The 16,160-nt window shown below is 44.2% G+C and overlaps 1 protein-coding gene across 2 annotated transcripts in view; it reads right to left on the reverse strand.

Moving 5' to 3' along the window:
- DIAPH3 (diaphanous related formin 3) overlaps positions 1-16,160 on the reverse strand; it is a gene marked incomplete at its 3' end in the record, with an annotated part of 518,684 nt that overhangs the window by 208,668 nt on the left and 293,856 nt on the right. For both annotated transcript variants that reach the window (XM_084632924.1, XM_084632923.1), the window contains one exon: positions 13,153-13,392. In XM_084632924.1, the coding sequence (XP_084489050.1) occupies positions 13,153-13,392 (240 nt within the window). The remainder of the gene's footprint in view (positions 1-13,152; positions 13,393-16,160) is intronic.

Genomic DNA, 16,160 nt, shown 5'->3' on the forward strand with positions numbered 1-16,160 from the left:
GCACCAAAGCACACTGCTTGGAAAAAGCATATATTGAAGACCAAGTGTGACATGGGACACATGCCTCTTGTGACCGCCTCCTGTTGACTGGGCGTGAACCTGTACGCTCTCTCCCCCCGGTGACCCATTGGCTGTTGCCCTCGTCAGTCATGTCTTCAGTGGCTCAGCCCTCCAGCTAAGTCACATAGTCAAAAGCATGAATGAAGAAACTCCTTCTGGGGGAAAAGGTTCAACTGTGCCCTTGGTAATGTCTGCAGCCCTGTCTCTGAGCTCAGTTCTCAGGCCCTTCTGAGCTAGCTTTAAGTCCATGTCTGCCCTGGTATAGAGTAGTGCCCCCAAGGCTTTCTCCCTGGAGACTAAGTCCTTTAGCAGTTCTGTGATGTCCCATTAAGTCCCGCCCTTCATTTGGGCCTCTAAACAAGACTTATCCCCTTCTTGGGGCTTTGGCCACTCCACCAGTGGCCAGCGGGGGGACCTGGCCCCACCAACTACTCCGGGTCCCAACCCAGGGACCATATAAATAGCAGCCATGTGCTGCTTCCTGAAATAGTTGCTGCTCCTATTCACTGGGCCACTTCCCATATACACCTTTCCTCCTCTTCAGTTCTCTCTCTGTTCCCTGTTTGAACAGGTTCTCTCCCAGGCCTTCTTGCCTAGAGAGTTTCTCAGTCTCTGTCCTGATTTCTCAGGGTCTTCTCTCAGGCCTTTTCGCCTGGAGAGCTTGTAAGAAGACCTGTCCCTGCTTGAGAAAGGTTTCTCCCCAGTATCTTTACTTGTGGAGTTTCACAGCCTCTTCCTCCTTCTTTACCCTTCTGGTCCCAGCCAGCAACTGAATTACTCAGGTCCTGCAGCTCCTTTTTTAAGTGAATCTGCTGGATTCTGATTGGCTGTTTCCCCGCAGAATTTTTAGGTAGACCTGGAGGACCCTGGACTTCAGGAAAGCAGACTTTGACTCCCTCAGGGAATGGATGGCCAGGATCCCCTGGGGGACTAACTTGAAGGGGAAAGGAGTCCAGGAGAGCTGGCTATATTTCAAGGAATCCCTGTTGAGGTTACAGGGACAAACCATCCCGATGAGTCGAAAGAATAGTAAATATGGCAGGCGACCAGCTTGGCTTAATAGTGAAATCCTAGCGGATCTTAACATAAAAAAGAAGCTTACAAGAAGTGGAAGGTTGGACATATGACCAGGGAAGAGTATAAAAATATTGCTCGGGCATGTAGGAATGATATCAGGAGGGCCAAATCGCACCTGGAGCTGCAGCTAGCAAGAGATGTCAAGAGTAACAAGAAGGGTTTCTTCATGTATGTTGGCAACAAGAAGAAAGCCAAGGAAAGTGTGGGCCCCTTACTGAATGAGGGAGGCAACCTAGTGACAGAGAATGTGGAAAAAGCTAATGTACTCAATGCTTTTTTTGTCTCTGTCTTCATTAACAAGGTCAGCTCCCAGACTGCTCCGCTGGGCATCACAAAATGAGGAAGAGATGGCCAGCCTTGTGTGGAGATAGAGGTGGTTAGGGACTATTTAGAAAAGCTGGACGTGCACAAGTCCATGGGGCCAGACGAGTTGCATCCGAGAGTGCTAAAGGAACTGGCGGCTGTGATTGCAGAGCCATTGGCCGTTATCTTTGAAAACTCGTGGCAAACGGAGGAAGTCCCGGATGACTGGAAAAAGGCTAATGTAGTGCCAATCTTTAAAAAAGGGAAGAAGGAGGATCCTGGGAACTACAGGCCAGTCAGCCTCACCTCAGTCCCTGGAAAAATCATGGAGCAGGTCCTCAAAGAATCAATCCTGATGCACTTGCATGAGAGGAAAGTGATCAGAAACAGCCAGCATGGATTCACCAAGGGAAGGTCATGCCTGACTAATCTAATTGCCTTTTATGATGAGATTACTGGTTCTGTGGATGAAGGGAAAGCAGTGGATGTATTGTTTCTTGACTTTAGCAAAGCTTTTGACACCGTCTCCCACAGTATTCTTGTCAGCAAGTTAAGGAAGTATGGGCTGGATGAATGCACTATAAGGTGGGTAGAAAGCTGGCTAGATTGTCAGGCTCAACGGGTAGTGATCAATGGCTCCATGTCTAGTTGGCAGCCGGTATCAAGTGGAGTGCCCCAAGGGTCGGTCCTGGGGCCAGTTTTGTTCAATATCTTCATAAATGATCTGGAGGATGGTGTGGATTGCACTCTCAGCAAATTTGCGGATGATACTAAACTGGGAGGAGTGGTAGATACGCTGGAGGGGAGGGACAGGATACAGAAGGACCTAGACAAATTGGAGGATTGGGCCAAAAGAAATCTGATGAGGTTCAATAAGGATAAGTGCGGGGTCCTGCACTTAGGATGGAAGAATCCAATGTACCGCTACAGATTAGGGACCGAATGGCTAGGCAGCAGTTCTGCGGAAAAGGACCTAGGGGTGACAGTGGACAAGAAGCTGGATATGAGTCAGCAGTGTGCCCTTGTTGCCAAGAAGACCAATGGCATTTTGGGATGTATAAGTAGGGGCATAACAAGCAGATCGAGGGACGTGATTGTTCCCCTCTATTTGACATTGGTGAGGCCTCATCTGGAGTACTGTGTCCAGTTTTGGGCCCCACACTACAAGAAGGATGTGGATAAATTGGAGAGAGTCCAGCGAAGGGCAACAAAAATGATTAGGGGTCTAGAACACATGAGTTATGAGGAGAGGCTGAGGGAGCTGGGATTGTTTAGCCTGCAGAAGAGAAGAATGAGGGGGGATTTGATAGCTGCTTTCAACTACCTGAAAGGGGGTTCCAAAGAGGATGGCTCTAGACTGTTCTCAATGGTAGCAGATGACAGAACGAGGAGTAATGGTCTCAAGTTGCAGTGGGGGAGGTTTAGATTGGATATTAGGAAAAACTTTTTCACTAAGAGGGTCGTGAAACACTGGAATGCGTTACCTAGGGAGGTGGTAGAATCTCCTTCCTTAGAGGTTTTTAAGGTCAGGCTTGACAAAGCCCTGGCTGGGATGATTTAACTGGGAATTGGTCCTGCTTCGAGCAGGGGGTTGGACTAGATGACCTTCAGGGGTCCCTTCCAACCCTGATATTCTATGATTCTATGACTCATCTTCACTGCCCCTGTTCTGTGGTGGGGTGTGGTAGGACTCCAAGGTCTCCAACAGGGGGCCTCAAGGGACCTAGTACACACCGTCACAAAAGGTTATTGCTTTTCAAATTTCAGTAATTTGAACATCCTTGAGTAATGACATAGAAATAGATTGTGACCTTGTAGTAAAGGACTAACACTCTCAAAGGGGGTTGTATGCGGGCAGAATCATAACATGAAATAATACACCCCAAGATCCATGTAGAAAGTTTCCTTTGGATTGGTCACAATTGAAACAATAGTCTGGGAGACTTTCAGAATGGTTTGGTTCCATTTAGATAGAAGGCAAATGCTCTTTTGACACAAAAGATACAGAAGGCAGCTTCCTGTGTAGTCTGAGGTGGTCTCAGGGGGTGAAAAAAAACCTGGAAGATGAATGATCTGGTTAATATGAAATTAAAAAAACACTTAGGTAGAAACTTAGGATTTGGTCATAATGAGACCTTTTCCTTGAAAAACATTGTAAAGTGCGAACCTACCATTAAAGCCCCCATATTTGGGGGGAGGACTGAGAAAGGCATACTCCATGCAGCAAGACCTCGCATATACAGTGCATGCGAAGTCATGCCACATGGAGGACACCATTTTGAAGAACAGGTCTTCTGCAAAACTGGACGTGTTCAGGGGCCAAATGGAATCATGCCATTGTTTGTCATGACCTTGGCTCTCATCAGTGGAAAGAAATGAATGCAAGCATTGCCGAACGCTCACAATTCTAAAAGGTTGATGTGAAGACAACGCTCTTGGAGAGACCATTTGCCCTGATGGTATGAGACCCTAGATGCTCCCCACTACCAAAAGGGATGCATCTGATGTTATAACAATGATAGGAGTAACAGAAGAACGGGACTCCCCCATGCACATGTGGAGGGGTCTTCCTGTCAATTGAGTGAATCCAGAATCTGACGAGGAACAAACATCTGCTTTTCCAGATTGTGCTTGTTCAGTACATAAAAAGCCCTGAGCCATCTCTGGAAGCATCAAAGATGCAACTTGGTGTATTGGGTTATGATGGTAAAAGCTGCCACCTGACCTAATAGCTGGAGACAATTTCTTGCTGAGGTTTGTGGACTTATCTGAATATTTGAAATGAGATTTTTTTGGGGGGGTGGGGGGGTAGGGTTATGAACCTGTCCATAGGTTGGTAAGCCCTGGTTGTCATGACATCTAGAGAAGCTCTTATGAATTCTATCCTATGTATAGGGCTAAAAGAGGACTTTTTGAGATTGAGTTGAAGACCTAAACTGTGGAATAGAGACCTTGTCATCTTTACTGCTGATAAGCCTATCTTTCCAGAGGTTCTAACTAGCCAATCACTGAGATAAGGGAAAACAATTATCTCCATCCAAGCTATAGCTATACGACCACCTGACGCAACAAAAGTCTTCAGTACCAAATCAAGTTTAGGGGTAGTGTGGCTCTTAGAGGAAGCCTGAGGTGTTTTCACAGTGTAGGAACTACTCAGAGCCTCAGTAGTACTCCCTTTAGTACCTGAGGTCCCTGGAACATTATTCTACATCAGTGACAGAAGGAGATCTAACACTCCTGCTCCTTTTGCTGGTACCTACAGACTTAGCATGCCAGGCTCTTGGTACTGCGGACATGGATGGAGATGCCACATCCCATGAAGTTTTTGGTGATCAAGATGCAGAGGTGGATGGGGTAACCAGCAATTGTATCCTTGGAGACTCTTGGTAAGCAGGACCTGGAGGTAGATGGGGCACTAAGCGTATCTGTTCTTGAAGGAGGGGCAGCTCTTACACATGGTTGGTATATGGGAGTTTGACAAACAACAAAGGCATCAAAAGTGTCAGTCACTAACTAGGATAGATTCCTGGCGGAAAATCAGCGCTTAAACCCTAGGGATCCCTGCATACCACAGATAAAGTCAAGAACAACCGTTTAATCAGGGAAAGAACAAAGGGAAAACGACAGACCCCAAATTAAACTATTTACAACTAAGCTAAATTAACTACCTAAACTACAATAAGGTATAAGCATGGCAGGCAGGCTCAATGCTCTGTCTCAGGCTGAAGGCAGTTGAGAAGATACTTAGGCCAGTTCACCCATGCAGCCCTATATAGCCTCAATATGGTACATGAAGATGTGTACAGGCTGAACTGGCACTGCTAATGGAAGTCTCCAAAGGTGAACGGGGCACATGCATACCTGAAGTGGAGCACCCATTGGAACTGACTACTCAAAGGAGGAATCCCATCTCCTTGAGGTGCAACTGGTGTTCCAAAATACCTTGGACCCAAGCTTCTACAGGAATTGTGATGCTCCTGACGGGAAAAAACATCATTGCCACCTTCCCTTAGCCATGTATGTATTTCTAATGGACAGGAGGTTTTCCTATTAAGTAAGATGTTTTAATAGCTCTTGAATAATCTCTTTTGGTGTGTTCTAACCACTCCAAAGTCGTGCTATGAGCAAGATTTGATCATATTGCTGTGATACTATGTGCCAGTCTGATGGTAGAATCAGACACAGATGAACTGATAGTCTTTGTAGGTCAGAAAACCAATGATTCCATGCTTGAGCTATTAGAATAATTTTTCCATAGTCTTGTTTCAACTTCAGAATCACTTTTGGAATGAGTGGAAATGCATATATCGAATTTGACCCTTAGGGTAACAGGAATGTGTCTGTGAGGGAAACCTGGACTGTGACTTGCTCTGGAACAAAACTGATGGCACTTTCTGTTCAGTTCTGACTTCTAGCAAAAAGGGTTAGGCTGGTATTCCTTCATGACTGGAATATGAACCTAAGAATGTTTTTGTTCAACAACCATTTGTGATCTTCCGGGAACCTTCTGCTACCATGGTTTGTGACAATTTCTGCAACCCTGTGAGAGGAGAGGCCATAAGCAGGATTCCATTTTGGATGCAAAAATTCCAAAGCTTGATTGCTTCCTAATACATTAGGTTGGATCTAGCCCATTCTTGCTTATTCAGGTAGAATATGCTGACGGGTTGTTGGATCATCTGACTCTTGATGTGAGTTATGAAGCCTTGATATGACCAGTATATGACTTGAAGCTCTAGAATGTTTATCTTCAGAGATGATTTCTGTTCAGTCCACAATGCTTGAATCCGCAAAACTGCTATATATACAAATCGCCCCCTGAGGCAGATACATCTGTAGTGGAAGTTTTTGACAGAAGAGGATGAGAGAATAATACTCCCTAATGAGGACAGACCCCTGGGAAGTATGCGAATCAGCAAGTCCAGAGAGATTTTGATGGGATGATATTCAGACTTCAACCATATATCTCTGGTGAAGTCCAGCACGCTAAAGTCACATACATATAGAATGCCATGTGTCCGAACCACACACTCAAGATCTCATGTTGCCCTTGGCTGGGATTGCAGAGTATTGCATAGGGAAAAGAGACTGGAGCAGGTAAGCAGTTGCTGTCTTCAAATTGAGGATCACACCAATGAACTTGATTCTTTGAACATGGGACAGAATCACTTTGTCTTATTATCAGGTCTTGTTGAGCAAATAGTGAGTGGAGATCTGCTGGATGGTTTGTTCCCCTTGCTGACTGGAGTGGCTGAGGATCAACTAGTCATGTAAACAGGGGAATACCTGCATGCTGATTCTTCTGAGGTGAGCCACCACTTCTGTCATGTCAGGAAAGGTATATTGGTAGCAGAGGTCTACCACCATGAAACTGAGATATTTTGTGAGTAGGATGGATCACTACGTGAAAGTAGGCATCCTGTAAATCGAGAGCAGCATACCAGTCATTGGGATCTAAGGGAGGACTAGAAGCCAAAGAAACGATGCAATGTTTTATTATCTTGATGAAGGCTTTTAGCTTCCATGAGTCTAGAATCAGCCTCAGAACCCCTTTTCTCTTGGATATGAAGTGGATATGGAGCAAGTATTGAGAGTAAAAATGTCGTCCCCAATTTTGAGAACATCCTCTGTAACTCTGAAACACAGAAGAGTCTACACCTCTTGCATGCATGCAGACTTTGTGAGATAGGTCCCTGAAAAGGGACAGGGGAAAGGTGCATGGGGTTAGGGCACAAATTGGAACCATATCTTGAAACAGTCCCACAGTGCTTAGGACTCACTGGTCTGTTGTTTATGGCCTTCTAGCAGTAAAGAAATGGGACAATCTGTCCCCAAAAGTGGGAGAAAGTCAGAGAGACAGGCAAGGAAGATCGAGTACAACTGGTCTGCTGCTCTTGGGGAAGCAGACATATAGGTTGCCTAGCCTGAGATGGGTGCTGCTGAAATTTGAGGTACAAAGCAGAAGACGCAGTGGGTCTCTTCCTTTGTGGCTTGTGCTGTCTCTTAGAGGCATGAGGCTGCCTTGGTGGATAGTACAATTGTCTCTGCTGCTGTTATAGCCTGCTACATTTCCTCCTTGGGTTCAGCATATAAAACATGAGTGAGAGTAACCTGAGAGTCTTTAAGGGAACGCAAGACCTCACCATTTTTATCTGGAAAGAGATTAAATCCCTCAATTGGCAAATTCTTGATTATTTGATGCACTTCTGCAGGAATTCCAGAAGTCTGGAGCCACAATGGCCTCCACAAAATGGCTGCTGCTGCCATCTCTTTGAGTCCAAGACATCCAAAGCAGCTTGGAGGGACTTCCTCACTACATGATGACCTCCTGAGAACCAAGGCTTTGAATTCCTCTTGAGCATCATCAAGGAGTTTATCAGAAAATTTAGATGTAGAATCCCAAATGATCTAATCATACTGTGAATACATTTTCCTACCATACAAATCCAACTTGTTGGGCTCCTTTTCTTTTGGTGAAGTCTTGAAGCAACCCTGCCATCATTTTTAATTAGCTGCAGTAATGATCAGAGAGACAGGTGTGGGTGGGAAAAGAATTGTTCGTATCCTTGAGAGGGAACTCGGTAACATTGCTCAGTTGTTTTAGCAGTTGGCGTCAGGAGGCTTGGTGTGCCAAAATACGTTGGCTGTTTCTAACAATGCTTCATTAATAGGCAGAGCAACTCTGGCAGGCACTGGAGTTTGGAGAACATGTCTACAAGTTTGTGAGGAATCTTTTGCAATAGCGCTGGCTGAACTCTTAGTTAGGATGCTACCCTCCTCATATGCTCTTGATGGGCCTGAAGTAATCAGGAATGGAGGAAAATGACTCAGGCATAAGAGTTACATTTGGCGATGAAAATATATTGTGAGGAAGTAAAGTCTCCTCTTATTGTAGGGTATCCTTCAGTGAGCCAAATTCAATAGCAGTCTCAGCCAAAAGGATGAGTATAGGCACCTGCTCAGTCTGAGAGAGTGTCAAAGGTGTTTCCTTAGCTGGCAGCGGAGCTGGTGATCTAGTTCTGGCATGGCTGGGAGAAAAAAAACAAGTTGAGTGTGGAACGCCACAGGATGCCCAAATGGGTCAATGTGGGTATCCATGTGGCCGTGGAAGTCAATGAGAAGAGCCCCATGGCGAGCGGTCTCTCTAGACCTATTTTTATATGAGTGTCTAGATCAAGAGAGGGAATCTCTCTCCAATGAAGGAAGGAGTGAAAATCTAAGTGTCCTTGATCTCGAGGGATTCATGTCTCTGCTAGCTTCCGATTCCAAGCATGAATTGGTTAGTCTGTCAGTATGGGAGGAGCAGCACCCAGGTGGAGTGGTTGGTAACCTGGGATGATCCACGGAATTATCTGGTCTCTGAATCAGCCCCAAAGATTGCAATGAACGTCTTCTAAGTGAGAGCAGTGGAGACCATATCAAAGGTGGAATTGGGGTCAAAGGCTAAGCAGACAGTGGGACCGAGGTGAAATCTGCAGCCAGTACTGAAGTCAGTATGGATGATTGTACTGGAGTTGAGAACAGAATATCAGACTACAATAGGGGAGAGTCCAGTACTGAGACACAGCAGATCCCTTGCTGCAACACAGATCTGATGATGTCAGTAGCGACAGGACTGGTGCCTCTGAGGAAATCAGAAGTGGTGCAAATGCCAAATTAGATGAGTCTGTGAACAGATTAGTGGGTACCGGTCTCAACTGAACCAACAGGTTCAGTATCAGATTCAATGACACAGGCAGGTGGAGTCTCTCATCAGACCACTCTAGAGAGTACTGAGCCTCAATACAGGCAGAATCATAAGATAACTTATCTGAGCCACAACGACAGCCAGTCTCCTTTGTACAGCTTGAGAAACGCTTCTTGGGTCTCAAAGTTAGCCTCGGATCTGAAGCAGTCACATTGTTTGGCAACCTAGAAGAAGACCCTAGCAAAGGGAGTGGTCTGTTCTCTTCCATCAGCAGTTACCAGTCTTTTCAGCTTTGGGATGAGAGTCAGACAAAGCTGCAGGAGCCCTCCCAGTGGTGTAAAGTCTGATCTCAGAACTTCTGAGGGGTCAGGATCAAAAAATGGGCAAATAGACTGCTCAGGGAAATACTTTCTCAAGTGTCTCTCCCAGGATTGTGGGTTCTTCTCTTAAAACAATGTCAAATCTTACATTTTTCTTTGTTATGTCCCTCACCCAGTGATATTAGGCAAGGAGTATGAGGATTCTTTGTCTGTATAATGTCCATGCAGAAAGGGCAATGTTTAAAGCCCAGGGATTTCTGCATATCAAAACCGGTGCCGAGCACCTCAGACCTTGAATAACAAAGAAAGGGCCCATCAAGTAGGCAGAATATGGAGAATAGAGCTATGGTTGTGGAAACATGGACTGTTTAAAACAGCAGCAGCAACTTAGGTTTTAAACAATTTACCAAAGTTAGCACAGACATAGGAAAAGTTTTCCAAAAAACCAAAACTAAGTATTAGAACAATTTTTTTTGTATGGAAAGTTTATTTTATTTAATGTAGATGAATGCCTCACATGATTTAATATTAAAAAAAACTGAGACATGGCTGGTTTAGAAAACTTCATATAAAACCACTATAAATATTTTTACGACCATACAAAGTGTTTTTTGTTTTGTTTTTCTTCTCCAGTTTGGTTTTTTTTATTCAGATTAAAGAAAAATAAGAACTGTCTGCACATTAGCAATTAAACTGTCCCAACTAGGAGGAAAAGTTTAAAGACACTAAGATGCATGGGATTCTGATGTACAGAATTCTTCATCCAGAGGCCCCCAAACACATGCTGGCTTTTGAAGGATATGGCAGTTAGTTCCTGCTTGGCTGACATAACATATTCCTAAAAGCGCCTAAGCCATACTGTTTTCCTGCCTCTAGTGTTGGTCACCAGTGAGGATGGCAGGGAAAGGTAGTCTCAGACTGCATTTTACAAAAAATATCTGCCACCATATGGATTTCTATTGTGTTTAACACCCAAATACTTAAGATCTTGGAATAGTAAGAAAAGGCAGACCTGACCATGAGGCAGTTGGCAAGGAGGAGTGCATGGCTACTTTTGACAGGCGCCTCCAGGTTTTCCACCTTCTTCTGGGTTCTAGAATAATTTAAGCAGTTTCCCCTTAAGTAAAACAAACAGGTAGATGAAAGAGTTCACGTGAGACCAGTGGTTTATAATGAAAGTCCTTAGATGATCTAAATGGCAGGGAAATTGGTAATTAAGCTATAATGTGGAAGGAGTTGCACTGTAATTCTGGGATAGTTTAAATGAGGGTTCATTTCAGGCTGCAAAATAATTCCTGGGAAATCAGCACTCAAACATCAACTAATTCACCCTGCGACAGAATGGTAAACTTTGCTGATCAATGGTAAGTTCTATTCATATAAAATGTGAAAAACACTGCCAGGATTAGACACACACAACTATTAGGAACTATTAAACATCATAAGTTTAAGTAGGGGCATAGCGAGCAGATCGAGGGACGTGATCGTTCCCCTCTATTCGACATTGGTGAGGCCTCATCTGGAGTACTGTGTCCAGTTTTGGGCCCCACACTACAAGAAGGATGTGGATAAATTGGAGAGAGTCCAGCGAAGGGCAACAAAAATGATTAGGGGTCTAGAACACACGACTTATGAGGAGAGGCTGAGGGAGCTGGGATTGTTTAGCCTGCAGAAGAGAAGAATGAGGGGAGATTTGATAGCTGCTTTCAACTACCTGAAAGGGGGTTCCAAAGAGGATGGCTCTAGACTGTTCTCAATGGTAGCAGATGACAGAATGAGGAGTAATGGTCTCAAGTTGCAGTGGGGGAGGTTTAGGTTGGATATTAGGAAAAACTTTTTCACTAAGAAGGTGGTGAAACACTGGAATGCGTTACCTAGGGAGGTGGTAGAATCTCCTTCCTTAGAGGTTTTTAAGGTCAGGCTTGACAAAGCCCTGGCTGGGATGATTTAACTGCGAATTGGTCCTGCTTCGAGCAGGGGGTTGGACTAGATGACCTTCAGGGGTCCCTTCCAACCCTGATATTCTATGATTCTATGATCAGTAAAGCAAAAAGGAACAAAGAATCAGAGGAGGAGCAGTAATTCAATGAAATGGACGCTAATGCCTTAGGTCTTGTCTACAATGGAAAATTACACTGTGCTAACCAACACAATGTTAAACATGACTTAAGTCTTAGTGTAGAGGTACCATCTTTAACATCGCTGACACACTGGGGTTAACTATGACTAGATGACACTGTGCTAACATGCTTATCTATACTCCACATTTAAAAACTTGTCAATTAGTATGTATTTTAAACCAATTAAAAATAATATTCCAATGTAGACAAGGCCTTAAGAGAGATTAGCAATGGATGATTTAAAAAGTGTGCAAGAGAAGATAACAGTGATTAAAGAAAAGTGGAAGAAACACTGGAAGCAAAGAGATAAGCGAGCGAGCGAAAGGTACAAATGTATCCTCTTAGTAACAGAGCCTACTATCAAAGAACGACTGTCTTTAAGAGGTTTCAGAGTAACAGCCGTGTTAGTCTGTATTCGCAAAAAGAAAAGGAGTACTTGTGGCACCTTAGAGACTAACCAATTTATTTGAGCATGAGCTTTCGTGAGCTACAGCTCACTTCATCGGATGCATACCGTGGAAACTGCAGCAGACTTTATATATACACAGAGAATATGAAACAATACCTCCTCCCACCCCACTGTCCTGCTGGTAATAGCTTATCTAAAGTGATCATCAGGTGGGCCATTTCCAGCACAAATCCAGGTTTTCTCACCCTCCACCCCCCCACACAAATTCACTCTCCTGCTGGTGATAGCCCATCCAAAGTGACAACTCAAAGAGTTGTGTTAAATACCACACCAGGGTTCTGTATGATGATTGACGATGACGATAGAAGGTAAGGAAGATATAACAATTTTTTTCTCATAAAAAAATAGTTTTCTTTCTCCATGAAGGCTATAAAGTGTTTTGCAGTCTCTTTCTTAGACTTTGCAGTGACATCACATCACACAAGATTATGAACAGAACGAATTACCCTGGGAGTAATCAGGTTTAGAAAGTAAGTAATTGTGATAGAAACTAATCTGTACTATACATTCTTTGGGGGTAGAGAACATACTTGCCCTTTAAACTACCTTGCAGGGTGGTTGTTCTTTTTGGAGTGTGCATGGTGGGACTGTATAAATAAATAATAATGGACAAGTGATGAAACTGGCTAAATAACCCAAAGAACAACTTCCATAAAGGAAAAATTTCATATGGAAAACATATGCAAAAATAAATGTTTCATAATTATAATAAGTAAAATACCTCAGAATACAATAAACTTCAAAAATGTTCACACTTCAGACAAGATTATAATGTTAATACAATGACAGTAATATGGACCATACAATATGTAATTTTATTCAGTTTGTTTCACTCTATGACAGAAATAGAAACTTTAAGAAGTTTAAGTGCAAATCAACCTCAACAGATGTAATTCTATCTTATATTTGATGTAAAATAGATTAGTTATTTTTAACTCAAACTACCAAGTACTCCTAGAAATGGACTATATGAACTGAAAGGTATAAAAGAACAAGTTTAAAAATCTAATCATTGGGGAGGGAGGATTCAAACAAGAGATTTAAGTAGTGCCATAGTGACAAAAGAAAAAGTGAATGCAGTATAAAAACTCAGCATGCATAATATTTTAAACTCACTTTACATAGAGAGCTGAGGTTAAATCCAAAGGTCTGTGCATTCCGAGAACCTGCATTCATGTAGTTTCCTATTAGCAACACTAGTTCCAGCAACTTGCTAAAGCTTTTGCTCTTCTTTATCTCTTCACAGGCAGCACTGACAGCCATGATGTCAGGTTTGATGTTGTTCACCTGTTCCTCAAACTGAAGCTTAAAGAGAATAGCACCGAGCCGTGTCTGTAGTCTCTTCACATTGCTCATCTGATTGAAAAGAAAATAGGAAATTTCCTTTAAAATTCATGCTATACTTTCCTTTAAAATTCATACTGTACAAATGCATATACTCTGGGATGATTTATTGGTGTGACAGGCTTGAAAAAGCAATGCATCTCCTATAACTAATAGCAAAACGGATGAATGAAAAAAGCCAAGTAATCTGAAAAACATCTTAAACATGGAACACAATATAGAATTTGCTTATATAATTCAGTATATGTACAAACACCACAGTGATGGGTGCAATATAATTAGACAAACAGAATTCTACTTACAAAACACTAACAGCTGTATAGTATATACAACCTTTCGCTTTCTTCATGCTATACAGGATAAGGTGTTTTAAAGTTACGTTGCAATCTTCCAGCCTGGTCAAATCCCATTGAGGTCAGTGAGATACCACCAAGGAGGTATTTCCATTATGTCTCATATCCTGATTAATCTACTCTGACTCCCCATTTCTATTTACAGCAACTCTCAAACCCAAGGTATTGTGGTATGTTGTAGCCCTATTGTAGCCTTGATGTAAACAGATCCTGGATTAAATTTGAAATGATGCCTCCACCTGGAAATCTCCTTGGCCCTAGGTGTACAGAAATGTATCCCTGAAATATAAGGAATGGCCTTGGCTGGCGATGGGACATTGGACAGGGAGGGCCAGGGCTCTGAGGTGGCACTGGGCATTTTCAGTCTCAGGTGCTTAGCTGGCTGGTTCTTGCTCACGTGCTAAGGGTTTGATTGCCATATGTGGGGTCAGAAAGGAATTTTTTCCCTAAGTCAGATTGGCAGTGGCTTTGTGAGGGTTTCGTCTTCCTCTGCAGTGGTTAAGTAGGGGGTCACTTTCCAGGATTATCTGGGTATAGCTCACTTATTATTTCCCTGCCTTTGCAGGTCCCCTCCTATTCTCTGTCTGTGGCATGTAACAGTCTAGTCTCCTGTGGGCTGTAATAATTCAGTCTAATTTCAGTTGTTGGGTTTAGTGTGCAGGTACTGGCTGGTGTTGGTAGCATGTGATACACAGGAGGTTAGGTGGTCCCTTCTGGCCTTAAACTCTATGTCTTATTTACTACTGGACTACTGCAGAACAAGTAAAACACCATAGGCATTTGTATTCAATATGCATCAAGCGGAACCTGATAAGATGGCAAATTTATTGTATAAAGTGGAAAGGTAAGGGCAGTTGGACTGGAGATTAAACAGTTCGTACAACAATATGCTAGAAATGGAAATACCTTAGACAACTAAAATGAGCTCAGTGCATTTACCTCTTTCATGCTTTATTGTACTCTGTACAGTTAAATTATTGTAGTACACAAAGTGTGCTTTACACTGTACACACACAGACATTCATTCTATACTGTAAAGGAACTTACAGTATAATGGCAGACATGACACAACTGAGAATTGTAATTGTGCTGCCCTCTATTGTTCTGAAATAGCCAAAATCTGCTAACCTTCATAACATACTACAAGGTGCAACTTTTTAGGAGGACTGCTCAAGAATCAAATAATGTTAGTGTAAGGGGACTGTTGCCCCCTTACTAACATTCAGTGGGGGTGTTTTAGTTGCTAGCTGCCAGTACGAAAAAGGGGGAAGGGTCGATGGGGAATCAAGACCCTGAGACTGACAGCCCCCAGGAACAATGGGGAGAGACCAATGCTCCAGGTCAACCTGAATGACAGGGCAGGCAGGCTAATCAGGGGGTCAGGAGGCCAGGGAGGTCCCATCCTCCGTGTGAGCTGGATTTGCCTAGGTCAGACGGAGTGGGGCTGGGCTAAGGAGAAAGCAGGGGCCCAAGCTAAGCTGGGGAGCAGAGCCGTGCCAGATCCAGAGGGACCAGAAAAGCAGCCCAGAGAGAGCAGACCCTGTCCTGGGAGCAGAGCTGCAGCCCCAAAGCCAGAGGCACAGCCCAGAAAGAGCAGACTTACCCTGGGAGCAGAGCTGCAGAAACCAGAGCCAGACAGGCCAGAAAAGCAGCCCACGAAGCAGGTCAGTGCTGGGAGCAGAGTCACAGAAGCAGCCTGCAGAGCAGACCTGTCCTGGGAGCAGAACTGTAGCAACCAGAGGCAGAGCAGCAGCAGCAGCGCTGAGACAGAGTGGTGGAGCTCGGGCCGGAGCAGTCCAGAGCTGGGCATGGTGAGCAGCTGGGGAGAGCGAGGGCGACCCTGGGCAGCAGGCCCAGCACAGGGAGACGCCTCAACCAAGAGGCTCTGCAGGCCAGGTAGGAAGAAGGGTCCTACCACTTAGAGCCTGAGAGCGTGTGGCCACCACCAGAGCAAGTGTCCAAACCACAGCATTCCTGCAGCACAACCAGGGCCTGAGAAGAAGGCCTGGGACTTACAAGGAATAGACTGTGAACTGCTCTGACGTTCCAGAGACACTATTTGTGATGTTCCCTGCCACAGAGCGGGTTGATGTGTTTCCTTTAACCTTTCCCATTTTTCCTTATTGTTTTTAAAATTAATTGTTGATTAAATAACTTGCATTTGCTTTAAATTGTATGTAATGGTCAGAGGGTCAGAGACGGGCCCAGTGCAGATAGAGTACCCCAGAGTGGGGACACCCTAGCCCCTGTCCTAGGTGACCACAGCAGGGTTGGGGGTCGAGCCCCCCAGGAATCCTGGGCCCAGCCTTGTTGGGGTTCCTGCCAGACAGGAGAGTGGAAGGGGAGTCCTCAAGGGCACGGAGGCCACTGGGGAAAGGGAGTGGGAGTGAAGACTCCGGATCCTTTTGCGAGCCCACTTCACCGGGC

Source organism: Lepidochelys olivacea (genome assembly GCF_965140295.1).
Source record: "Lepidochelys olivacea isolate rLepOli2 genome assembly, chromosome: 1".
NCBI lineage: Eukaryota > Metazoa > Chordata > Testudines > Cheloniidae > Lepidochelys > Lepidochelys olivacea.